This window comes from Chelonia mydas, chromosome 27 (assembly GCF_015237465.2).
Source record: "Chelonia mydas isolate rCheMyd1 chromosome 27, rCheMyd1.pri.v2, whole genome shotgun sequence".
Taxonomy (NCBI): domain Eukaryota; kingdom Metazoa; phylum Chordata; order Testudines; family Cheloniidae; genus Chelonia; species Chelonia mydas.
The window spans coordinates 15,364,680-15,390,206 of NC_057860.1; the positions used below are offsets into that span (position 1 = coordinate 15,364,680).

The window sequence follows — 25,527 nt, forward strand, 5'->3', positions numbered from 1 at the left end:
TTTTGTTATGCTTTTAATTAACATTTGAAACACATAAGGCATACGGTAACGTTAGGCAGAAGAGCATTACACGTTGTAGTCATGTAAACAGCATTGGCACAATCGCTTTCTGTTCAACTTGGTTACACGCACAAAGCGGAATATAATTATTTTTAAAGACGCCGTGCTGTAGGACAACAGCCACTCGTATCACATCTCCGCAAATCAGCTGGACGGCACAGACACTGCCATGTGTCGTAAGAGGCTCCAAGAGCAACACGTTCTCACACCGTGCTCATACGCTACCTGCCCGTCACCCTTTGCCATCACCAGCGCTTGGGGCATCAAAGACTTCATTTGGCAACAGGAGTGGTCTTATACCTCTGACCGCAGCTGCAGATGGGTCAGATTCCTGCATTGGTTGAAGTCTGATGCCCACAACTCTACTTCACACAGCTGGTTTGTAACTAAACATGCAGCTAAACTCCTTTCCCTGGTGTCTGTAGGACCTTCCCCATCTCTCAAATACGGTCTTGATGTAGCTACGGTTCTCAACAGGGCTTATGTTTGTGCAAGCTGAGCTCCACTCCCATCTCCCAGGTGCAAGAAACATTTGTAACTTTAGTCAATTTCTTATTAAACTAAACAAGCTTTTTAGTTCTGAAGCCGCCTGGGGATGGCAAAGTATGTAAAATTGTGTTTAAGGGCCCCTTCCTGGACTGGCAGTTTTGGTTACAGATACAGCAATGATGCTCAGGTCACACTTAGACAGATACCACTGGATTTCACAATCTACACATACATACCAAAGGCAGAATGCCCGCAAACTGGAGCAGGAGAGAGGGCAGGGGACACAGAAACCTTTAGCTAGTGCTCATAGCATCACGACACAAACTTTTGCCCTTCAGCCATTTTGCACCCATGGCACAAGATGTGAGTCAAAATGATCAATTAGCAAAATGAACATTAAGCTGCACTTCAGTTATTTTGGAACGATGCACAATTTAAGAGGCAACGTGGCACTCTTTGCTCCCTGGATGACACCAGCTGTGCCCTCAACTTTTCAGCATGCTTCCTTCTAATCAGACATCTGGAGTGGAATGACATTGTGCTTTGGTCCTTGCTAGAACAACTCGCTGTTTAACAAGTTGTTTGAGACACTGGTAATAAAGTTGTATTAAGTCTGACAATCAGTAGGTTTAATACTTACTGGGCCCTAAAACGCCAGGGTAAATAAAGGCTACTATAAAATCTAGAACAGAGCATTAGTCAGTGAGGCAGTAAAGCGCAAGGTTACACTTAATCTTCCGTAGAAAACGTAGCTACTGGGGTGCAGAGTCAATGCTAATCTCTTATCACAACTACCTAATTGCTCAGAAGGATTCAGAAGTCAGACTGAAAAGGGCATGAGAAGTTTATAGGTAGAAAATTCACCATCAACTACACATTGCAAACAAAGAGAAAAGAAATTCCAGAGAGTCTCCGCAATGGCGACAAACCCTCAACGTCCTCAGCCTCAGGAGAGGCCACAACCAGCAAAGCTTTGCAAGAGGACAGGCCTAGAGATACCGACGCACACGGGCAGGCTGACATCACCTTTGGCCACATCCAAATGCAGCCAACTTGGGTGAGGCATTGCCTTACGGCAGGCACTGCTGCTTAGGCTCTGGAGCAGGAGCTTCCAGGGATCAGCCTGGAGAGTCCATAAAACGCACGTGTATGAAGAGTATATCAAGGCGGAGGGTAAGCAGAGCTAGGTCACTTGTGTACCACAAGCCATATCTATTATGCAGCACACTAGTTTTTTGGCAGTATTTTAAGAGGCCAGTACGGCAAAGGCTTCAGTGACTTGCTAGTCTGACAAGTGGTCTAGAAAAGGCACTGAGATACTGTTTTCTATGCAATGCAGCATACGTCAGAGTTGTCCTACAGGAAGATACAAGATATTCCCATTTGCTTCCTTCACGCTGTATCAAAACGGGGACTAGACTACAAAAGCCTTGCGATAGTGCCCAGGATAGGGCCGTCCGGAGTAAGGCACCAGGTGCTCTCAGCTGGCAGAGTAGAGCCAAGGAAAGGAGGAAAGTGGGATCATTTTCCCCCTTTCAAAGACTCTAGAGAACCTGAAGCTTTGCGGTGCAGTTTGTCCAGACTCCTCCTGTCTCAAGGTGAAGCCAAGATTTGGACAAGAGTAGGTCTTGGGCTTTTCCTTTTATAGCAAACAAGTGTCTGAACTGTTTGTACAAACCTGCAGTGAAATGGCACAAAACAATGGAAAGTAAAATCTAATTCACTGGGCAGGAGCGGTTCTGAGAGGGGAAAAACCCAGCGAGGAGAGTTTGTCTTTAGAAAAGGTTAGAAAAAAGTTGTGCGTGTGAGTTGTGCTGCATCACATCAGGGGAGTCAACCCCCGTGTCACGAATGGAAGGAACGAAGACAGAGGAGGGTCTGAACCCAATCGTGGTTCCCTTTCTGAAGTCCTAAATGTTGGGCACCATTTTATACCTGAAGTGAATCCTCCAGATTCCAGGCCTCATGCAGCCCGGCAGGGTGAGAGAGCTAGGAACTGAAACCCAGGCTGCACTGATGAGATAACGCAGCTGCCCCACTGTAGCGCACCCGAGAAGAAGCTGCCTGCGCCAAGAGGAAGGCTTGTCCTGTCGGCGTACGTACCGCGCCCCCCGAGAGGCGGTGGCCGTGTCGCTGGGAGCCGTGTTGTCTACTCTGGGAGCTAGGTCGATAAAACTGCATGGCTGAGCGATGCAGTTCCACCGACGTTGGTTCCAAGTGTAGCCCAAGCCTCAGCGAAGCAGCACTTACGCCTCCTGGGGCGGTCGCAGCTAATAGAGGCCGTCGCCTTCCTTCTCCTTGCACAGTAAAGTCCTCGTGCTGATGCTGGACCAGGTTTTCTTTAATGGGGGAGGGACCCGGAGGGGATGTTCACAGCCCAGGAGATCCATGTTTGCTCTTAAGAGCAGCATTTTGCTTCTGCTATGGCACCTTTACGAAAAGGGGGTGGGTGGGGGCTTGGTCCCTTCAGTTACCAAATCCAAAATACAAGCAAAGCTGAGCTACTGCACCATCCGCCACCCAGCAGGACCAAACCTGACAAGCGCCAAGTCCTGGGACTGCAGCAGGAGACGGAGCACCACTGGAAGGGGCGGCGCAGGTCAGGACATTAAACAAGGACAAGTTTAGATGCTCACAGACTGAACCGTTCAGGTTCCCACCCACAGCTTTACCTGCACGCCTGGCATGGGCAAGCCCAGTTTTCTTCCTAGAGAGAGGAGCCCACTGGGAAGTTCCCAGCATCTCAGCAGCACTAGGAAGTACCCTGAAAACACTGGCACTTCATGATTCGAGCAGACAAGCTGCAAGCCCCCTTTCGGCGCTAGCTAGCCAGCCATAGGGACGGGCAGAGGCCATGGGGACAGCCTGGGACTAGGGGAGAATCTGAAAAGCCAATTAAAACTGGAGTGGAAAGTGAAAAACAAAAGCCAGGATCTAACCAGGCGAGAGCCTCACACCAGCGGGTTCGACAGGTCTAAGCCCAGACAGCGGGTGACTCACTCAGAACCACAGGCTGGCCCTCCAGGGGTGGATGCCAGCGCAGACTTTACTGGGCCTGCTCACTTCTAGAGCTGCAGCGTCCCCCTCTTAGCACACACAACCGCAGAAGCAAAGGCCGACCACGAGGCGTGTTTTGTCCCAGTCTTGCAGACACCTTTTCACATTGGCAGCCCTTGGTAACAAACACGAGGGTGAAGTTTAGCCTGACGGACACTCAGAGCCCAACGTTAACAAAGCACATAGAGCCAACACAAATGGGTCAGTCATTTCGGAGACAGCTGAGTTCTTTCAGTCTCCGGACCCAGCCTTGACCACAGAACTGGTTCCCTAACGGTTTGGGAGCAGAAAATGGACGAGAGCAAATTGTTGAATTGAAATTTCTCTTTAGTATTCATATAGCACCAGCCTAACTCCTCCTCAGGTTACATGCAGCGTGCACAGAGAAGGAACAGCAAATTAAAAAGCTACAGCGTGACCAGCATGTAAGATACTGAGCTGGGCTTAGAAAAACTGGCCTTTTGCCAGCTGATTGGCATTAAAGGCCTAGGACTGGGGGTGTGGGGAAGAGGAGGGGGAGGAGGAAGGGAAGTGTTGTGACAGCAGGAATAATGGCAAAGAAATAACCAGCCCTAGAACAATGCAAGGTCTGATGTTATTTTCCTACAGCAATTTCATTGACAAGCATCTCTGGCTCGGCACATTCGTCTGTCGAACGTGCATCTTAAGACTGCAAAAAGGGCTCGGTTTCTATGGAGACAGTCAATGGTTGCCATAACAATTTGCGTTTACACTTTGCAGCAACATACTACGCAGCCATTAGTCACTGACTGCTTGGAGGCCAGAGAGGCGTTGCCAGAGAAAAAGAACTCGGTTTGGAATTTGGGAAAGGAAATGTAACAACCAGGTGAGAAAAGCAGGGCTAAGGCAGAGGTCTCACATTCAATGTTACACAATCACACCTGGGAGAGGCTGGCTATGGCAGGTGCATATGATTCACAACCCAAGGTGCTCACAGTCCTAGAACTGGCTTTAAAAATGTATCATTCCCTTAATGGGGAAGATGGCAGGGACTGAGCCGTCCATTCCCAGGTCCCAAAAGGGTTAGGAGTTAAACCACAAATTCACAACCTGCAGACAGGTCTCCTTGCTTTAGTTTTCCTCTTTTTTGGGTTCTTCCTTCGGCAGTTCAGGAACTAGGATGACTTTCCCAACGTTCTTCTTCTCCTGCATCTGCCTCATGGCATCGGCCACCTAGAAAGAAAGAAGTCCCGTGAAAGGAGATCCACACCTGCCTCGCTGCACCACTCGGGCGACATGCCAGCCCAGGGGTGTCCACACCGTGACGTTTTCATCTGCAGCATAACCACGGGTCAGCAATTGCTGGGCATTCACACATCCCACACAACGGAGAATGCTGGGTAATCGTGGGCAGCTATCCCACACTGCCTCCACAGGGGAGAGTGCGCTCAGAGCACATGGGCCCAGGGCAGCGCACTCCAGGGCGTCCCACTGAACAGAGAGCCGGGAGGAAGGAGGAATATGTCCAACAGGTTACACTGACACCGCTAGGGCTTCTTGCGACACAAACAAACTGCCAAAACAGCTACCGAGAGACAGCCTAGTGTCAGGAAGGGAGAAAAGCACGTAGCACTAGGCAAAGGCCATTCAGGACCATCAGTCTGGAGTCAGTGGGGAGCTCTGCCTAAAAAGGTACAGCACATTCTCGCCCCCAGCGTTAGCCACGCTGCATCAGGGATGAGCCATGTCTGCAGATGACCATGCCACTCAGTGGTCACCACCAGAGAGGAGAGCGGACAGGGCCACTGGCGCACCTTGCAGGGACATCTCATGCTAGCCACAAGGATCCTGCTGCTTTGAGCCCCAGCTGGAGTAACCGGCAGTGCTGCCGAGTCCAGCCGCCCTATGGTGAAGGCTCCCAGAACATCAGGCTTGGACCGTTCCATCTCTAGTCAGTTTGGAAAGCCCGGAAGAAGCAGTTCGCCTTCAGCTCCCTGGAAGGCGCTGTCCTCGTCACCATGCCAAGCAGACATGCTGATGAGATGCTCATGTTTGCCTGCGTCTCTCTGGAGCACCGCGCTCCCTCATGCACAGACCCACTGGGAGGTGCCGGCTCATTGCAAAGTGGATGGCCAGATCAATGCAGGCAGAGCAGAAGCTGTTTGCTAGTAATGCAATCAGAGTCCCATTACGCTCTTTCCGGCAGGAGGAGATCAGCGCAATGATGCACCGGGAGCACACGCCTCCTGCCAGAGTTAATTTAAACAGACTGCAGGGAACGGGAGGAAAGGGAGATCAGAACCAAGGGCAGGGGAGGCCGGCGTAAGATGTTTTACCAGGTAACTAACTAACTACCTGGTAAGCACCTGAGTGTCTCCCCGGCTCCGGAAGGGTTTCCCAGCTGCATCCCCCACATCTCACAGAACGGGACTCAAAGAAGGGCCCACTCCACGGCGCTTCCCAACACAAAGCTGACAGCACGGTCTTAACATCTAGCAGGCACTTCAGTTTGGGCAAACGTCTCCCTCACCCGCTGTCGAGTCAGGGCAGGCTTGGGAAGTCCCAGGACTGGACAGGAAAATGCTCCTGGTGCATGTTCAGGGCCACCATGCTGGGTTCTAAATTGGGTGAACACCCCAGCCCTGCCTCCACTGTGGTGTCTCCATCCCCGTAGCTCTACCCGAATGCTTCAGCGAGAGCATGGCACAGGCACGAAGCATGTCCTGCTCCAGTCAGTGCTTGGGGCCAGAAGCCAATCTGACCCCAACGGCTACGAGCTAATGCACATGCTTTGCTAGCAGCAAAGGGGCTACAAATTACCATCGGAAAGAGAAATCTGCTCCTTCCTGCAGCGAAGTCCCTGCCAAATCCCTCTCTCCCCCACCCCGGAGACTGGCTGCTCTCGTGTAGCAAGCGCCCTCCTGCCGCACCGTGCTGGCCCTTCGGGGAGACTCAGCGAGTGGAGAGACAGGTCCATCACTCTTCTCTAAGCCCTTTGCACCTCTGTATTTTGGGCCCAGGTTACTCCGAGACCCTTTACGGGAATCTCCCCCCATCTCTTTTGGCTTCTGCTGTCAAGACCTGAGAAGCAGCTATTCTTTCTGGGTGAAGGGGAACAAGTCACCCAGCTCTGCTCCTCTCTGGAGAGGATTTCTGCCCCTGGCTGGGCCTGAAGGGCTAACACTTCCATGCATTACTGTCCATTCACTGACAGTGGAGATGACTTGGGTGGCCTCTGCCCAACACCTATGAGGCAGCCTGGACAGTTAAGCTCAGAGAAGCAGAGACTTCCTGGGCCGCTCTGAGCTCGGGCAGCCTGACGTGCTTAGACTGAAATCAGAGCTATATCGGCAGGCTCCAGAAGCTGCTTGGTAGAGTCCAGCAAACTCCTGAGACTTAACCCCTGGCTCCCACGATTGCTACTGGCCAGCAGCTTTCGGGTAGGAAAGCCACTCCAGGCTGCCTGTCTTACAAATCAGCTCCCCAGTGGAGATTCTGGCCCATTCGGCAGGAGGGGCGCACAGCTCCCTCCAGCCCTGCTCTCGAGCACGATCCACCAGCGCTCTTGCCCCACACAGTGATGTTTGATCTCAAGGTCTGGAGCTGTAGAGGAGAGTTAAGCAATTCTAGTGTATGCCAGAAGCTGACAATCTCTGCAGAGAACAATGGGCAATACGATTAACAGAACCACCACTATCTCCAGAGAAAACACCATGTGACCGCAGCTTAGCCAGACAATCCCTTGCTCTGGGCAGACACAAGGAGCTCAGGGAGAGTCAGCAGCCAAGTGGTCATTTGACTACATTCCAGCCACTTTATGTATCTCCTTTGAAGACAGACTTGATTAAAGGACTTTTAACAGCACCACAGCACTCGCCCCAGGCTTGGAAAGGAGTCAGGGTTTTTTTAAATGTTGATTTCAGTTGCAGATAGATTTCCAGTTGGCAATTCTTCAACAAAAAAAACAAAACTTCAAAAACAGACTCCAACGTGAAACTGCAGAACTAAAATTAATTTGCAAACTGGACACCATCAAATTAGGCCTGAATAAAGACTGGGAGTGGTTGGGTCATTACAAAACCTAAACCTAATTTCCCCCTACTGTTACTCACACCTTCTTGTCAACTGTTTGAAATGGGCCACTCTCATTACCACTACAAAAGTTATTTTTCCTCCCTTGGTATCCTCCTGTTAATTGAATTGTCTCGTTAGACTGGCCTCACACTTGGTAAGGCAACTCACATCTTTTCATGTATTTATACCTGCTCCTGTATTTTCCACTCCATGCATCTGATGAAGTCGGTTCTAGCCCACGAAAGCTTATGCCCAAATAAATTGGTTAGTCTCTAAGGTGCCACAAGGACTCCTCGTTGTTTTTGCTGATACAGACTAACACGGCTACCCCTCTAAAACCTGTTTAAAGTCTTTGGAGCTGTGTTGTGCCTGAAACCAAGACATGCTGTGGCAGGCACTGTGCCCACATCCCAGCTCATCTTCAAACCCAGAGTCCCATTCGTTATCAGTCCCGTGCACCTCACGCCCAGCTCTGCAGATGCCCCTGAATCCCGACCCACAGGACCCCTGCTATCCCGGTCCTGGTCTCTCACTGGGAAGCGGTAAAGATGTCGGCTCTTTTCTCAGAGCCCATTTCATCTGAAGTCATTGTTTAACTCTGGACTAGGTCACAAATGGTGACAGGAAACCAGTGCAGTAATTCTCTGCCATCCTCCAGCCAGGCATTGTTTTCTGATCCTCAAGTCTTTTAGGGCCCTTTACAATACTTCGTTTGGGAATTTTTTCATCACACTATTAAAGACCATTCTGCAGAGCCATCATCGCAAACCATCGCTGTGCTATGTGACTGAGCGGAGCAGGGCAGGGTCTGCGTCAGGAGAATTCTCTCGTTAGCAACGCTGGTTTGAATCCACCTATTACAACATGCAGGTTTTAGCAGAAAGATCTAGTTTCGTAAGAGCTCCCCCAGCCCCAGAGACAGCTCAGGGTGGAGAGCCCAGAGTCTACAGCAGAATTTGACTGGACATAAGGATGCACCAAATGCAGAAATGTGTAACAGCCGTTTAGGAAGCCGCAGTCTCACTTTGCAGCATCTCCACTTTGTTCTGCTGCCTCAGTTTCCAATCAGCAGAAAAATCTGAGGGTAAAGCAACAAAATGACCCACCCACCCACATACAGTTTCCTCTGTAATTACTGAGCAGAGATTCAACGCAGTCTCTAGTATGACACGCACAGCACACGCCCCACATGCAGTGTGCAGCTCTGCTGTTTGTAATTAATCAATGTAACTCAGCCCTTTAGCCCTTTCTCCATGCACAGCTTGGGAACGCCTCGAAACCTCAGTCTAAAAGGCATTTAAAACAAGAAGAAAGTGACTTAATTCTCCTGCCCCGGAAACGAGTGGGTCAGGTACCAGCCCCTCTCTGCAGAGAGGACACAGGGGCTCCCAGCAAAGCTTTGCTGGAGAACTGGAGGGAGTGTAAGTGAGGGAGAGCTCAGGAATTTACGCAAGTAACAGCCCACGGGAGCTGCTGGCCTCGGACGTGAGAACACCTTCCACCGAGGTGCACCTGGGACCCAGGCTGGGCCTTCGAGTGCAGAGGCTGCACCCGCAGTGCGCAGCCAGGGACTCGGGTAGGTCCACAGCGGCTCCAACGCTCCCCACGCCAAGGATGAGAGCATCCAATACACCCACAACTCCCAACGGCGCAAGCCTGGCCACACTCCTCCCATGGCCACTCCCAGCTCCCCCTTTGCTTTCTGCAGGGCAGCCTGTGCTATGGGGACAACACTCCCACGGCTGGGAACAAGGCTCCTCCTCTACGGGGGCTGGCTGCTTAAGCAGAGAGTTCCCAGGGCACACTGAGCAGCCCTGGGCGCAGACAGAGAGTTACTCTGCTAAGGGGAAGAGAACAAGCACGGATGTCTCCCACTCAGAGCGAGGAATCTGCAGGACACAATAAGAACACATACTCAGCAGGATACGCCCCCTTCTCCCCACCCTCCCCCCAGGGAGAAACCGCAGCCTGTGCCAACCCAAACCCAGTGAGGAGCATGTAGGAGCCAACAGCTGTCGAGTGAAGTCAGTACATTGGCCTCTTCCCCAGGACTCTGCCGTCCACCGCTGCAGCGGGGTTCCCCTGCTCTGGCCCCAGGGATTCCGCGGCCCCAAGGCCTCACAGCACCGTACAGGGGACTTTGGGGTGAAGCTACCTGATGTGCAAGTTCACTCTCCAATTCTCCTGCGCACACATGCGCGCACACCTCTCTGATGAGCTGCGATTCCAGGCTTACCGCGCATGGACCAACGGAAATGAGTCATGCAGACACCCAGCACATTACCCAGTCCCTAGAGGCCTCCTGCATTTTACTCCAGATTCCCTCAAGGTCTCTGCTCCAAGATACCACTTAGCGCTTGGCACTCTCTGCTCGCTCCATTACCACTAGCAATCCAAGCTGAGTTCCTGCTGGTAGCTCTCTGCCTGGCAGAGAGGAGATTCATTAATCCTGTGAACAGCACCGATCTTGATAATCTGCTTCAGTTTACACCATAGGTGCTGGAACAAGGAGTGCGGGGGGTGCTGCTACACCCCCTGACTTGAAGTGGTTTCCATCATATGCAGGGTTTATAATTTGGTTCAATGGCTCTCAGCACCCCCTCTGTACACATTGTTCCAGCCCCCGTGGTTTACACTGCTGAGTACAAGTTCCCTAAGCAAGTCAGTGTCTCTTGTAATCCACAGTGCCCCAATTTAAACCCATCCTCAAGGCTCCAAGATCCAGTCTCCATCCTTCCAGTTTGGACTGGGGGGGAGGCAAGTAGAGGTTAACGCACTAGGAGACTCCCTGCAAGAAAAGGGACGATGCTCCTTAACCAGCCGGAGCTTTGGGGGAACAAGAGGGCTGCACTCCTTCACCTCTGGCCTAGCTTCCAAGGTGGAGCTCGAACCCAGGTCTCCCAGGGGAGAGCAATTATTATTGGTATTGTGCTAGCGCGCAGTCGAGGATCAGGGCCCCACTGCGCAAGGCACAGGGCACACACAGTTCCTGCCTCAGAGAGCCTGACGCTCCAAATCCAGTGGAAATCAAAGGGACACTGGGCACAGAGTGCTGAAGGCTTCAGCCACTTAGTTCAGATGCCAGTCACCCAGCCAGTTCCCGTACATGCTGCACTGCTCTTCTCTGCATGAGAGCACTGCGGGGGGAGAGTGGTGGTCTTGTGGCTGAGACTGAACTGGGATGCAGGAGATCTGGGTTCATTTCCCAGCTCTGACGCTCCCGGTGTGACCCCGGGCCAGACACTTAATCTCTCTGGACCAGTTCCCCGTCTGTGAAATGGAAATAATAATATTCCCTTCTCCCACCCTTTGTCTGGCTTGTCTATTTAGATTATAAGCTCCCTGGCTCAGGGACTGTCTCAATGTGTCCAGATCCAGCACATGGCACAACGCAGCCCATCTTGGTTGGGACCTCGACTGCAAAACAAAACCAGTCCCAGAAACCGTGACCCAGAACTCTGCCGAACCCAGCTAGGAACAGGAGCAGCAGCTTTCCCTGCAGCACTCTCTCTCTTACGGAGGCTGCCAGCCTGCACCACGACTCAGACTCACCTGCTCAAAGGGCCATACGGAGTCTATTTTGGGTTTGATTTTGCCCTGGTTGTACAGGCTAACCAGCTTGGCCACAACACCCCCAATGAGCTCAAATTCTTCATCCATGTAACCCAGGTGGTAGCCGCACACGGCCTTGTTGAGGTGCAGGAGCTGCAGAGCGTTGATACTGAATTGGTTCCACCATGTCTTCGCCATGGCCACCAGGTTCTTCTTCTGCCCAGTGAGCAGGTTGGCCACCCCTAGGAGGAAGTCAAGGCCACAGTCACGCTCAGAGCGCTCAAAAAGCTAATGCCTGGTGAAGAACCCAGTGCACCAGATCTAAGACAGCTCAGAGAGCACAGAGTACTCCTCCACCTGCACACTCAGGATCAGGTAAGGCCAGGATCTACCAAAGAAAGGCAGAAGCAAATAGGCTCTGAGTGATGCAAGAGAGACCCCTTTGGGCCAGCAGATGTGCAGGGTCATTGCTAGGGTAAGTATTCAAAACCTGACAGTTTCTTATCTTAGGACAGGCAGCAAGTTAACACAGCTAGATTTAGGTGCCAAAGTCAGAGTACTGCTGATGCTAAAATGCAGCCGGCCGTGTTGGCCGAATCCACCCCAAGCTAGGGTTTCGGAGCCTGGCCCGCTGTAATGGTTAATCCTGCCAAAACACTCTGCAGTCCACAGAGTGAGGAGGCCAATGCCAAGGGAGGGAATGCAGTCAGCGTGAGATTCCTGCGTATCCCGTCGGGCTGTGTGAGGGCTTTGTCTGTGGGGACAGAATCGCTGTGTTTTGCAGCTGGGGAACGGAGAGAGAAGTATTCGGTAGCTTCAAACCGCGTCACCCACACACCCCACAGAAAAAACGTGAGCTTCTCTGAGTGCTGCGAATTAAGTCAGCCTGAACCAGGATAAACTCACTGCTACTGATCCTGTGTGCGGGACACAGATCCCACTTCGCCCTGCATGTGCGTGTTCGGACTGGGAAGCAACTCTCTGTGCAGAGGAGATTTGATACCGGAGGCAGAGGTCAGCAGATGGAGTGGAGTGAATTGCATCTCTCGGGCAGGGAGGGAGGACAGGAACCTAGGGTTGCAGCTCTCAAAATGAGACATGAGCGAACCAAACCCCCAGTAGGAATCTGGCTCTCTCACCCGTGTGATCCTCCAGACAGAGCAGAATCTAGAGCTCAGACTAATGTGCTAACCAGCCACAGTGGGCTGCTCTCCCTCAGGACCTGGCTAGGGGAAACCAGTACGAGTGCTCTCATGCAGAGCCACCCCCCACCCCCCAGGCGCTAATGCATAACCCCACCCTACAGGGAATCTGGCCTGCTGACATCAGCCAAGGGTCTCAAACTGGGGGTCGGGACCCCTCAGGGGGTCACAAGGTTATTACACAGGGGATCATGAGCTGTCAGCCTCCACCCCAAACCCTGCTTTGCCTCCAGCATTTATAATGGTGTTAAATATGAAAAAGAGTGTTTTTGATTTGTAAGGGGGGGGTCGCATACAGAGGCTTGCTATGTGAAAGGGGTCACCAGTACAAAAGTTTGAGAACCACTGATCAGCTGTTCGGTAGATGCATCATTCCCTCATACTCACCATAGGTTACGAGTTTGCCCATTGGCTTCAGGAGGCTGAATGCTTTGGACGTGTCCGATCCTCCCAGTGGATCCAAGACAATGTCGACTCCTAGAGAGAGTTTGCACAAGGAGTAACAGGCTGTTTCCTTCCATTTCCTGAGGGATAGGCCTGTAGCGGGGTAGGGGAGCCCTATCCCACCCCATCCTCCCCCCGTCACTCACGGTACCTTTGGGGGAGATCTTCCGGACTTCCTCCACGTAATCCATACTCCTGTAGTCAATGGGGTGAGCGACCCCGCTTTCCCGGAGGGCGTCATGCTTGGAGGCAGAGGCAGTGCCAAAGATGGTGACGTTCTCCACCGTCTTGCAGAGCTGAATGGCGGCCGTTCCCACCCCCCCTGAAACAGGCAGCAATGGGGGAATTAGAGGCGCGGGCAGGACAGGGGCATAGGAGACAAACCAGCCCCAGGCTGTGCTGCTGCCCCCCCCCCCGCCCCCCCGCACACACACACCTGACTCCACGCCACGGCTCAATCTCAGAGCGAAGGGTTTGTCTGCGGTTCAGAAAAACTCATGCTTTGAGCCTAAGAGCTTGATGGCCTCAGGCGAACTAATACGGCCCTGGGATCTGCCACCTCACTATGGCGCTCAGGGCTTTAATACAATCAGACCCATCTGATTTTACCGTGTGCCATCCAACAGGCCGGGGTGTGGATCGGATCGGCCAATAGCGCAGTGGGATATTTTGCCAACCCAGCACCTGTGTAACTGATCTGTGTAAGCCTTTATATCAGGGTCGTCACCCCTTTGTCCAAGAGCCTAAGTCATCTCCCCTCCCAGCAGCTGGACTGGCCGCTCTGAAGCCAACTCCCCCTAGGCTGAGCCCCGTCGGGGCGTGCTGGGCGTACGTTACCGGCAGCCATGTGGATGAGGATGCTCTGGTTGGGTCTCAGGTTCCCAAAGTCAAAGAGGATCATGTACGCCGTGATGTAGTTGACCAGAAAGGCGGCTGCTTCCTCGAAGCTCATTCCGTCAGGCATCAGGTAAGTCTGATTGGCTGGGACAGTCACGACTTCCTGCCAGAGCCCTGCCCTGGCCAGCACCATCACCTTGTCACCAACCTACGGCCAGAGAGAGAGAGGGAGTGGGACGGAGGATAGTGGCATGCTCTGGGTCGGCAGGGAGGTCACACCCAGCATCCTGTGCTTCCCAGTCTGCACTTAGCCCACAGCACTCAGCACAAGCACCAGGTCTCCAGTGCCTGGACTGCTCCTGGTCTCTGGCTGGGAATGCCGAGACTCTCTGCCTCCTCCACAGACTCAGTACACGTACAGCCATCCCCCAGCCAGGCTCCCTGACACGACGCTACTCGCTGTGTCGGCCCGGCTTGGCGTGACATACTGGACTGGAAAAGGGAGCAGCAAACTTCTGGAGTTTAGTTTCACTTAGAACATGAAGCTTGGGCTGAAACTTGAGGCAAGGCAGGGAGGGGTGGGGGGGAGAATTCCCAAAACAGGGACCAAGGAGCTGTCCAAGGCCTAGAGCCATTCTGTGACACCTGCTTCCCTTTGAGAGTTACCTCTCTAACAAGGGCCTTGTCTGCTTGAAGGCAGCAGTGTCTTGGGACCGTGTGATCTAGTGATGTAAGCATGAAACCACAAGTAAGAGCGCGCCAATAGCTGTGATGACAGAAGAGCACCACAGTGGAGAGAATTTGTACTTTCTACTTTGCCAGACAGCTCAGAAGACTGACACATGGACTCGCTTCAGGTTTTCCGTTGGCTCCTAGTGGCACAGTGGTTGGTGTAAACTCCTTAGGGCAGGGACCATTCTCATTGCTAGCTCTCAAACAATAACAGGATATCCAGCACTTTAACGATGTTGAAATGGATACAGACATTGTGCGGAAGAGCCCAGCCATGGAGTTGAAGCTATACCATGCATTTCTCTGCAGACACTTGCAAATTCCTCTCTGGTTCTACAACTTCTGCAGAGATTCCTGCACTGGTTTATATACCTGGCAGTTCTGACTTCCCCAGGCATTGCAGCAACATCACTGCTCTAAGCAGCACAGAATTTTCCCATGAGGCAGGCCAAAAAGAATTTGAAGAGCAATTAGCAAAGGACTCAAAAACTATTAGCAACATGTTTTTTAAGTACATCGGAAGCAGGAAGCCTGCAAACAATCAGTGGGGTCACTGGAGGATTGAGGTGGTAAAGGAGCACTCGAGGAAGACAAAGCCAGTGCAGAGCAGCTAAATGAATTCTTTCAGTAGCTTGGGGGGGCCAAACTGGGGCTCCTGAGCCACATGCCGCTCTTTTACCATTAAAGTGCAGCTCAAGGGGCCCCCCCCACACGCCCCCCATTCTCTACCTACCAGACGGGGGGTGGAGCTCGGGACCTCTGCCTTGAAGCAGGGTGGTGGGGTCGGGGCTTCTGCTCTGCAGGGGGGCGGGTCTTGGGGCTTCAGCCCCAATTCCCTACAGGCATTTCCCATGGGGCTGAAGCCCCGAGCCCCAGCAGGTGCACCCCGGCTCTCAAACTTCTGAAGATTGTTATATGTGGCTCAGAGGGTCAGCAAGTTTGGCCACCCCGGCAGAGGTCCTCACTGCAGAGGATGTGAGGGAGATTCACGAGCCATTCTTTTTAGGTGACAAATCTGAGGAACTATCCCATCCCGAGGCATCAGTAGAGATGGGTTTAGAACAAACCGATAAATTAACCAGTAATAAGTCACCAGGACCAGATGATATTCTCCCAAGAGTTCTGAAGGACTCAAAGACGAAACTGCAGAACTAACTGTGGAATGTAACCTGTCATTTAAATCAGCCTCTGGACCAGATGCTAACGTGACTCCAATTTTTATAAAAGGCTCAGAGGCGATCCCGGCAATTACAGGCCCGTCAGCCTGACCTCAGTACCTGGCAAACTGGTTGAAACTGTAGTAAAGAACAGAATGGTCAGACGTTGATGAACACAATTTGTTGGGGGAAGAGGCATTGTGCACCGAAAAACCTGACTGCAGGGGCTTCAGCGGCCGTGGAGCCCAGCCAGAGGTGGCTCAGCAGGGGAGGGCGCCCGTCGCCTAGGGGACAGAGCAGCCCCATGCTCACTGGGATCAGGACCAGGGGCAGTGGGGGGAAGAGGACGCTAAGCCCCTGCCCAGGGAGCCGCTGCGGAGCCTGCAGGTTCGGCTGGAAATTGCTTCCCCTCCCTACTCCAGCGTTTCTCTGAGGGGTGGCAAGGCTCCCTCGTGCCCGTGTAGCGTCCACCTGGCACTGGCAGGGGCTCCGGGCGGCTTTGGCACATGCAGGGCTTGGTTCCTCCTGGGCAGCACCCCATGTAGGAGAGTCTTGGGCTTTCCTGGGGTGCTGGCCCGGCCAGATGCAGCTGGGGAGGAAGGAGCCCGCTGGGCAGGCTACAGGTGTGCTGAGAGCTCCTGCCAGGGGTTCCACACAGCGCTGGGCGCAGGACGCGCTCCACCAGGGGTTTATGGAGGAGCAGTGGGGATGGTGGTGGGTGAAGGGGCAAAGTGGGGGGAGGACAGCGAGGAGGGGAGCATATAAAGGGTCAACGGACGGGCAGCAGAAGCAATGTGTGGGGCGGTCACGTGACCCCCCATCCTTTCAATTGTGCTCCCCCCATCACCTATGGGTCAACATATCCATAAATGATCTGGAAAAAGGGGTAAAACAGGGAGGTGGCAAAATCTGCAGACGATACTAAAGCACTCAGGGTAAAGTCCAAAGCAGACGGAAGAGTTCCAAAGGGATCTCGCTAAACTGGATGACTGGGCAACAAAATGGCAGATGAAATCCAATGCTGATCAGTGCAAAGTGATGCACATGGGAAAACATAATCCCAACTATACCTATAAAATGATGGGGTCTAAATTAGCTGTTACCACTCAAGGAAGATCTTGGAGTCTTTGTGCTTAGCTCTTTGAAAACATCCGCTCAATGTGCGGCGGCCATCAAAAGAGCGAACAGCATGTTAGGAACCATAGGAAAGGGACAGGTAATAAGATCACAAATATCATAATGCCTCTGTATAAATCCATGGTACGCCCACACCTGGAACACTGCGTGGAGTTCTGGTTGCCCATCTCAAAAAAAGATACTGAAAATGGAAAAAGGACAGAGAAGGGCAACACAAATAATTGAGAGGATGGAACAGCTTCCCTATAAGGAGAGATTAAGAAGACTGGGACTGTTGAGCTTGGAAAAGAGACGACCGAAGGGGGAGACGCTTGAGGCCTATAAAAGCATGACCGATGCGGAGAGAGTGACTAAGGAAGCGTTATTTACCCCTTCACATACCACAAGAACGGGGGGGGGGGGGAAGGGGGGGTGTCACCCAATGAAATTAATAGGCAGCAGGTTTAAAACAAACAAAACACAACACACAGTCAACCTCATTGCCAGGGGATGCTGTGAAGGCCAAAACTATAACTGGTTTCAAAAAAGAATTAGATAAGTTCCTGGAGGATAGGCCTAGGAATGGCCTATCAGTATCTGCTTTATATCCACAGACCATGTTTGGGAGCGTGGATTGGATGTGGATACAAATTTCATAATTGCACAAGGCTCTAGCTGTTAGCCGAGATGGTCAGGGATTCAACCCCATACTCTGGGTGTCCTTAAGCCTTTGATTGCCAGATGCTGGGACTGGATGACATGGGATGGATAACCGATAATAGCCCTATTCTATTCCCTCTGAAGCATTTGGCATTGGCCATTGTCAGAAGGCAGGATACTGGGCTAGATGGAGCATTGGTCGGACCCAGTGTGGCTGCTCTTATGTTCATGGCAGAATTTGTTTGCGTGTGGACAGAGACTCCTAGGCAGATGATTGCACTGGGTTAGTAAGATCTGTCTTTGAATATAGCATGCCCAACTTTAAGGCGCTGTTCAGTCCAGCAGAGTCATCTGCTTCATGCTCTGTTTGCATCACTGTTCATTCTGAATGACTAAGGGAAGGTTAAGAGTGTCCAGACATTCATGCCTGGTGGCTTTCGACTACAGAGCTAGGTGCAGAAAGCTGGCATGGTGTCAGTATTACCCGGAAAAGGCTTGGAGCTCTGGGGCTGCTTCAGGATGTTATTTATGGACTGCCAATACTGATTGCTCAAGCAGCAACTCTAGCTGTGAAACAATATAATACACTTTGGGAAGGCGGAGTTACCACTCACCAGAACTCAAACACTGTCCCAAACGTTAGCTGCTCTCAGAGTCCCAAATGAGGCTGTGAAGGGGATACTCTAGGAGCATCAGTCCAGGGAGGGAGCGACTAGGAAAGCATTGCATTTTTTACCAGACTTTTTATATTTTAGCAGTATGTGCAATGACCAGTTCTAGATTCTTGATGCCTCAGAGGTCTTCTGAAGAAGGATTTTGGGGAAGTAACTGAGCCCCTCTGAACTCTGCACTAAAAAAGGCATGTGACATTTGTTATACGAGTCAGCTGATAAGTCACAAAGGCAATTTCCATATATTTCTCCTCTTTTGGAAGTGATTTCGCCACAGAGCCCAACAGTTGTACCAAAAACTCCCTGCTAGGATATCAGCAGGGAAGCCTGTGTAGAAGACAGGTTTCAGAGTAACAGCCGTCTCCTTTTCTTTTTGTGTAGAAGAGATTTCCTTCCACAATACAGGCCTTTGCTTTAAGCTTCTGCTCTTAAAAGAAACCTCAGATAATGATAAGAAATATTTCAACATAAGAGCAGTTTCCAGGACAGTTGGTTAAATGGTCTGACCCTGCAAATCCCGAGGGAATCACAGCAGAAAACAACGTGGCTGCAGGTGAACTCAACATCGCAACGGCGTTTACATCAAGGCTGAAGGATGATATCAACAGAACCAGCTCTACTCTCTGATGGCACCGGGATGGGGTGGGCAGCGTACAATTAAGACACGTGGAATAACCACTGTATGAACCAACCATATCTCCATAAACTATGTACGCTTCTATCAGATACAAGAATCTGACGTTCTTCAAAGGCAGCTTAAGGGTATGCACATGTGGAAAAAGCCTTTCCACATGGCAACTTGACAGAGCGAATTCTCAAAATGTGCAGCCATTGCATTCAGATGCCACTCAGTAAACCCAAGTGCATGGGGTAAGCTAAGAGCTTAAGTCTGTCCTGCCAGACACCTAAGGAGACCCTCAGATTTCACTTTGCTCTATATTCAGGAACTACAGAGGACAACACAGTCCTCTCACCTCATGCCGAACTTACTGGACTTCTGCATAAGCTTGAAAGCACGTCTCTCTCACCAACAGAAGTGGATTCAATAAAAGGTGTTAGCTCCCCCACCTTGAACCTCTCTTGTAACTTTAAGAGCACAGAGAACAGGCTGTGTACTGTGACACAAGACAAGATGTGTCTACACTGCAGTTAACCACCCGTGGCTGGCTTGTCTCAGCTGATTCAGGCTCGCAGCCGATCTGTGGAGCTGCCCTGCAGTGTAGATGTCCTGGCTTGGGCTGGAGCCCGGGCTCTGGGACCCTCCTCCCTCGCAGCGTCAGCTAACATGGGCCAGCCACAGGTGTTTACCTGCAGTGTAGATGTACCCATAGTTTCAGTGTGGGTTCAAATCTTTCAAATTTAGTTTTGCTTCCAGATGCACGAAACCCAAAGCCTCTCCAGTGAGCTGCTCTCATCCCCCCAGACAGGGAGCATCTGTTCCTCGTGTGTCGGGAGGGGGGCCAGCAAAACCAGATAGCAGCATATTGGACAGCAGAGAGGCAGCGGAAAGGCTCATAGCTGTGTGGGTTTGGCATTTACACTTGAGCAAACTGAAATGTTTTCGTGGGGGGGAGGGGCGAGTGTAACGGAATCAGATTTAATAATCGAGGTTTGTTTGAGAGGCTTTGCGAATACATTCCCTAGACACGTCTCAAACGGTCACGACTCTGTTACCCAATGATAACAGGTGACGGAAAAAAACTTGGCACGTCTGTCAATGAGCTACCAAAGCTTTAATGAGAGAAACAGAACAAAGAGGGCATTTCAGTCCGACGAACTTCCAGAGATAACCGTGATCTACAGAGCAACGCCAGAATCATGCTGCATTGGCCTCAGCAAGACCTCGCAGCGGCTAACCTGCTCGTGCCCTTGAGGCCTCGTCAGCTCTAAGGCTGGCAAACAGCGTTTGCAATAGTTGTAGCAATCGCCTTCCACGCTGAAACTGGGGCCAATCCTGTTTTGGCCGCGTTCAGAAACAGCGCTCAGGCTGCCAGGTATGGGGTGGAGGGGAGAGCAACACAGGGGTTCTCGCTAACTCCAATGAGCACGCCATTTTGCTCATGCAAAGCCTCATAAAAAACCAGAAATAAGAGCTCCACACTCTTCCATCTGATCTCCCCTCTCTCAAAGACTGTCTGCCCCGCGACACTGCCCTCACCTAGCTCCGACAGAATCTCAGATCTTGGAACCTGGCTCAGGTAGCAGCTTGCTCCAGCCAGCGCACAGAGTTATTTTCCCCTGAGATATCCCATCCATGCAGGCCACCAGCCAGGTGACCCTTAGACAAAGGGCCTCAGCAGCTGATCTCATATTAGCCAGATTCCCAAGAAGATTCTCCTTTTAAATTAAGTTATAGCTAGACATTTCTTCCTGCCAATAAATAGCCTCCCCCCAGCATGCTGGTGGATGCCTGAAACTGGTTCTGGAGACAATGTAAAATCAACGCCACTGGAACTGCTTATCCCTGAAGCCTCCACTGCTCCTGAGCCATGCATCCTTCATGCTAAATGAAAACACTATCTTCCTTTGCTGGCAGGAAATCCTGTATTTATTTGGCAGCAGTGTCAGGAAAAAAGGGTTATTGATGCTCTGCATCCTTCACCTTTTACATGAACCCTTTTACCACATGCACAAGCATTTGCCACATACATCATGCACACACACGGGGGGGGGGGGGGGGGGGAGTGAGCACACGGCCTTCAGCTCACTGTAGGATCACCGCGTCTTCCCTCCTTTGCTGGGGACAGCAAGGATGACCCCTGTTCAAACAGTCACGCAGCCAGCCACAAGTTTACCGAACCTGGACGCTATTTTTTATTTTAAATTTTACTTATTCCCCAAACTGCTGATGTCAGACAGATGCATTCTGCTACTCCAATCTGCTCTGCTGAGAGCCCTTCACCAGCAAGTGGGTATGAGTAACATGTTTCACCTGCCCTGCCCTAGTGACTGCACAGCAATACGTGCTAGAAAGAAAGCCAGGAGGGTACTAACCACTTCTGGATGGGTGTCAGCCACAGGAACGGTGGTAATTTTAAGGTTCTACAACCAGTGGTGAATTTCAAGACGATCTTGGAAATGTTCTCCATTTAGTTGAAGTGAGACATGACTCCCAGAACTAACATGTTTATAACACACTCAGGATTGATCTGCCAGACAGATTAACATCCATTTAAACTCTTTGGGAGAAACTATGAAAACAGCAATCTATTAAATAAACCTGCTATTAGCTGGCGAGGGGTGGAAGTGTTTTTAAAAAAACCCAAACTGATCTTTAAATGAAATATATACCGTATGTTGTTCCAGAGCAGATCTAGTACGTTAATAGTAAGCTATTTTTATTGCAGTAGCGCTTAGAGGCTCCAGAAATCAGTCCCAATCTTTGTCTATCTAGATTGTAAACTCTTGAGGGCAGGGAGAAAGGAATACAATATAGCAGCTTAATTCCTCAAAATGAGAACTGGACAACAAGTAGACGACGAACAGTAATCAGCTGCACTAAAACTTAAAGACCCAGAAATGAGGAAAGAATCCACAGAATATGGTCTGAGAGACGCTGCGTTTTCCCAGAAAAAGACTCATTTAGGTAGCTTAAAAGCAGATGAAGATCTGTGGTGGAAATCATTACTGCCAAGTATTCTAATGCTCAGATAGCTTAGCCAAGGCTCTTCTCCTTCCCCCTGGATTAAGCCATGTTAGATGCATAGTCAATGTTTATTACATATCTCATAATGATCAGAAACAGGCAGATATACTGTCCCCTGCAGCATATCCAGGTCTGAAACATCATTCATTAAAGCTAACTTCCTCCTTATTGTAGAACGATGCACCTGACAGCAGCGACAGAGTGTTGAGACAAAACATCCCTGTCAAAATAAAAACAACCAGTTTGTAATCAACAGCTCTGCCCACTCTAATTTGAAAGCTTCACACCTGCACCTGAGCAAGTCACCTCTCTAGCACACCTCTGTTATTACAGCAGCCAACCATCTCTACTGACTCACCCACAATGCTAGTGGCCGTGGGATTAGAGCAGGCAACCATTAAATGAAAGAATGACATATATTTAGAAAAGGCTAATTAATGCAGAATCTTTGTTCTACTATTGAAGAGCTCTTAAGCAATCAATCATCAATCAGCTCTGCCCATAAAGACAATGGCACAGAGAAACTAGCCTCCGAGATTGACGCGTTAATATGATCATCTCCACAGACCACCTTTGTTACACACACACACACTGCATTTAATAGCATATAAATACACTTTTGATGGAAGCCCCCAAATCAGCGTACGCTGCTTTTATTTTGAAGATAATTTTGTCGCACGAAAGTGTGATGTCTCAGCACATATGCCAAGTGCTGAATTTACAACTCCTAATGAGATTGAAATTCTTTGCCATTTAAATTGTAATTCACTAAACCCATTTCTACAAAATGAGACCTCAAAGCAGTTTAATTTAAATCCAGCTCCATGGGAACTGCCCCACCCTGAGTGGGCGGATACACTTTACATTTGTAGAGAAGCAGTCATAGACATTCAGTCCAGCACAGGTAATATAGGCCATCTGGGAACAGTTTTTTCTTTTTGTAACAGTGACAATAAAGAGAAATCATCTTTGCCTAACCCCTGCTCAGAAAAGTAATACAGGGACAGTGTAATATAGAAGAACATAAGAACGGCCATACCAGGTCAGACCAATGGTCCACCTAGCCCAGTATCCTGTCTTCTGACATTGGCCAGTGCCAGATGCTTCAGAAAGAATGAACAGAACAGAGCAATTTATTAAGGGACCCATACCCTATCGTCCAGTCCCAGGTTCTAGCAGTCAGAGACTTAGGGACACCCGGAGCACATGAAGGTGTCTCTGACCATCTTGGCGAACAGCCATTGACGGATCTATCCTCCATGAACTTATCTAGTTCTTTTTTTTAACTCAATTATACTTATGGCTTTCACAATATCCCTTAGCAATGAGTTCCACAGGTTGACTGTGCGTTACACAAAGAAATACTTTCTTATGTTTAAAACTGCTGCCTATTAATTTCATTGGGTGCCCCCTGGGGTTCTTCTGATATGTGAAGGGGTAAATAACATTTCCCTAGTCACTTTCTCCACCAGTCAGGATTGTATAGACCTCTCCCATCTCCACCCTCAGTCGTCTTTCTTCCAAACTGAACAGTCCTAGTCTATTTACTCTCTCCTCATATGGAAGCGGTTCCGTTCCCTAGTCATTTCCGTAGCCCTTGCACAAGATTATTCTCCCACTATACGTTGTGCACAGACCAGAAACCTGTTCTCCTGCCTTGTGCTGAACGAAAACCACGTTTCTTTATTGAACTCATGGAATAGATATTGCACCATCACAGACAGGTCTAGCTTCCACTAGTTAACGTGGCCACAGGCACGAGGAGGGGCTCCCGACAGAGCTATTACAAACTGTGTTTGAGGCTTAAAGGGCATTACGTTGGTGGCCACGGGATATCTGTACTGGCCAGTATCAGGGGCCTGACATGTATCTGGAGGATGCAGTTTTACCTGGTGACAGAAATGCCAATACCTGTTTTTTCCGTATGTTGCATCACACAACCAAGGGACTTCAGTTTTTGAAGGCACCTGGCTAGGAAGTGCCCCCCTTACCCAGGCTACGGGGTTATGGGCTGATTTATCACCATCTCCACTGTCCCACTGTCAGCCAAGGGCATGGGAACAGTTTGTACAGTGAGGGGGCTGAGAGCCACTGAACCAAACTGTAAACCCTGGATGCGCTGGACACCACTCCAAGCTGGGGGCGCGGCACCCCCCACCCCATCGCGGAGATCCGGGACCTGTGCGGTCTGCAGACATTTAGATGGATCGTTCAGCTTGGGGTGCAAGGACCTGACATGCCACAAAGTGGGGGTGCCCCACCTCCCCCATACAGAGCCCACAGCAAGGGGGAAATCGCCCCAAACACCCCGCTCCCCACATGGGCGCTGGCCGCTGCCCCTAACACCGCACACCCCCACCCCGAGACCGGCCGCCTCCGGCTACACGCGCGGGCGGGCGGAACCCAGCGGCGGGCCCGGCCCCGGGGCGAGCTGGGGCGGCCGCTCCCGAGCCCCCCGGCCGCATGCGCACCGCGGCCCCCATTGTTTCCCGGCCTCGGAGCGGTGGCCGGAATGGGGGACCCCCCCCGCCCCTTTTCCGGGAGGGACCCGCCAGGGCATCGCCCGGCTGCCACCCCCGTCTGGGAGCGGGAAGGGCGGAGCGCCCCGAGACAGTCAGACGGTCACCAGCCCTGGGCTCGCCTCCCCCGCAGTCCCTGTTCCCCGCCCCCCCCCCCCGGGCTCGCCTCCCCCGCAGTCCCTGTTCCCCGCCCCCCCCCCCCGGGCTCGCCTCCCCCGCAGTCCCTGTTCCCCGCCCCCCCCCCCGGGCTCGCCTCCCCCGCAGTCCCTGTTCCCCGCCCCCCCCCGGGCTCGCCTCCCCCGCAGTCCCTGTTCCCCGCCCCCCCCCCCGGGCTCGCCTCCCCCGCAGTCCCTGTTCCCCGCCCCCCCCCTCAGTCCCTGTTCCCCGCCCCCCCCCCGGGCTCGCCTCCCCCTCAGTCCCTGTTCCCCGCCCCCCCCCCCGGGCTCGCCTCCCCCTCAGTCCCTGTTCCCCGCCCCCCCCCCCCGGGCTCGCCTCCCCCCCAGTCCCTGTTCCCCGCCCCCCCCCCCGGGCTCGCCTCCCCCTCAGTCCCTGTTCCCCGCCCCCCCCCCCGGGCTCGCCTCCCCCTCAGTCCCTGTTCCCCGCCCCCCCCCCCCGGGCTCGCCTCCCCCTCAGTCCCTGTTCCCCGCCCCCCCCCCCCGGGCTCGCCTCCCCCTCCGCCCCTGTTCCTCGCCCCCCCCCCCGGGCTCGCCGGCCCCGGCCCCGGCCTCACCTGGCGGCCGGTGACCCCCTCGCCCAGCGCCAGCACGGTGCCCGCGCACTCCATGCCGGGGGAGACGGGCGGCGGCGGCAGCCGCTCGTAGAGCCCCTGCCGGGCCAGCAGGTCGGCGAAGTTGAGGCCGCAGGCTCGGACCCGCACGGCGAGCTCCCCGGGCCGCGGGCTGGGCTCGCCCCGCCGCACCTGCACCTTCACCTTCTCGTAGCCGCCGAAGCCCGAGAGCACCAGGGCCCGGTACTGGGGCTCCGCCGGGGGCGCGTCCCCGCCGCCCGCCGCCCGCTGCTCCGCCGGGGGGGCCGGCTCGGCGGGGGCCGGGGGCGCCGCTGCCTCTTCCCCGGACATGGCGGGGCTCGGGTGGGGTCCGGAGCGGCCGGGCTCGCGGTGCGGGGCTCGGGTGGGGTCCGCAGCGGCCGGGCTCGCGGTGCGGGGCTCGGGTGGGGTCCGCAGCGGCCGGGCTCGCGGTGCGGGGCTCGGGTGGGGTCCGCAGCGGCCGGGCTCGCGGTGCGGGGCTCGGACGGGCCGGAGCCGGGTGCGGGGCCCTGGGGCAGCGGCCGGGACCGGCGGGCGCAGGACACCGGGCAGCCGCGGCCGGACAGCTGCGAACAGCTGGGCTG

At 52.6% G+C, this 25,527-nt stretch overlaps 1 protein-coding gene across 1 annotated transcript; it reads right to left on the minus strand.

Annotated features, from left to right (window-relative positions):
* Positions 1–25,527, minus strand: VAT1 (vesicle amine transport 1). Its single transcript, XM_037886941.2, has 6 exons — positions 24,908–25,527; positions 13,677–13,884; positions 12,991–13,161; positions 12,783–12,872; positions 11,194–11,435; positions 1–4,800 (listed from the first exon to the last, which is right to left on the minus strand). Exons 1-6 carry the CDS (start codon positions 25,253–25,255, stop codon positions 4,699–4,701), a joined length of 1,161 nt encoding a protein of 386 aa, XP_037742869.1. The 5' UTR covers positions 25,256–25,527; the 3' UTR covers positions 1–4,698.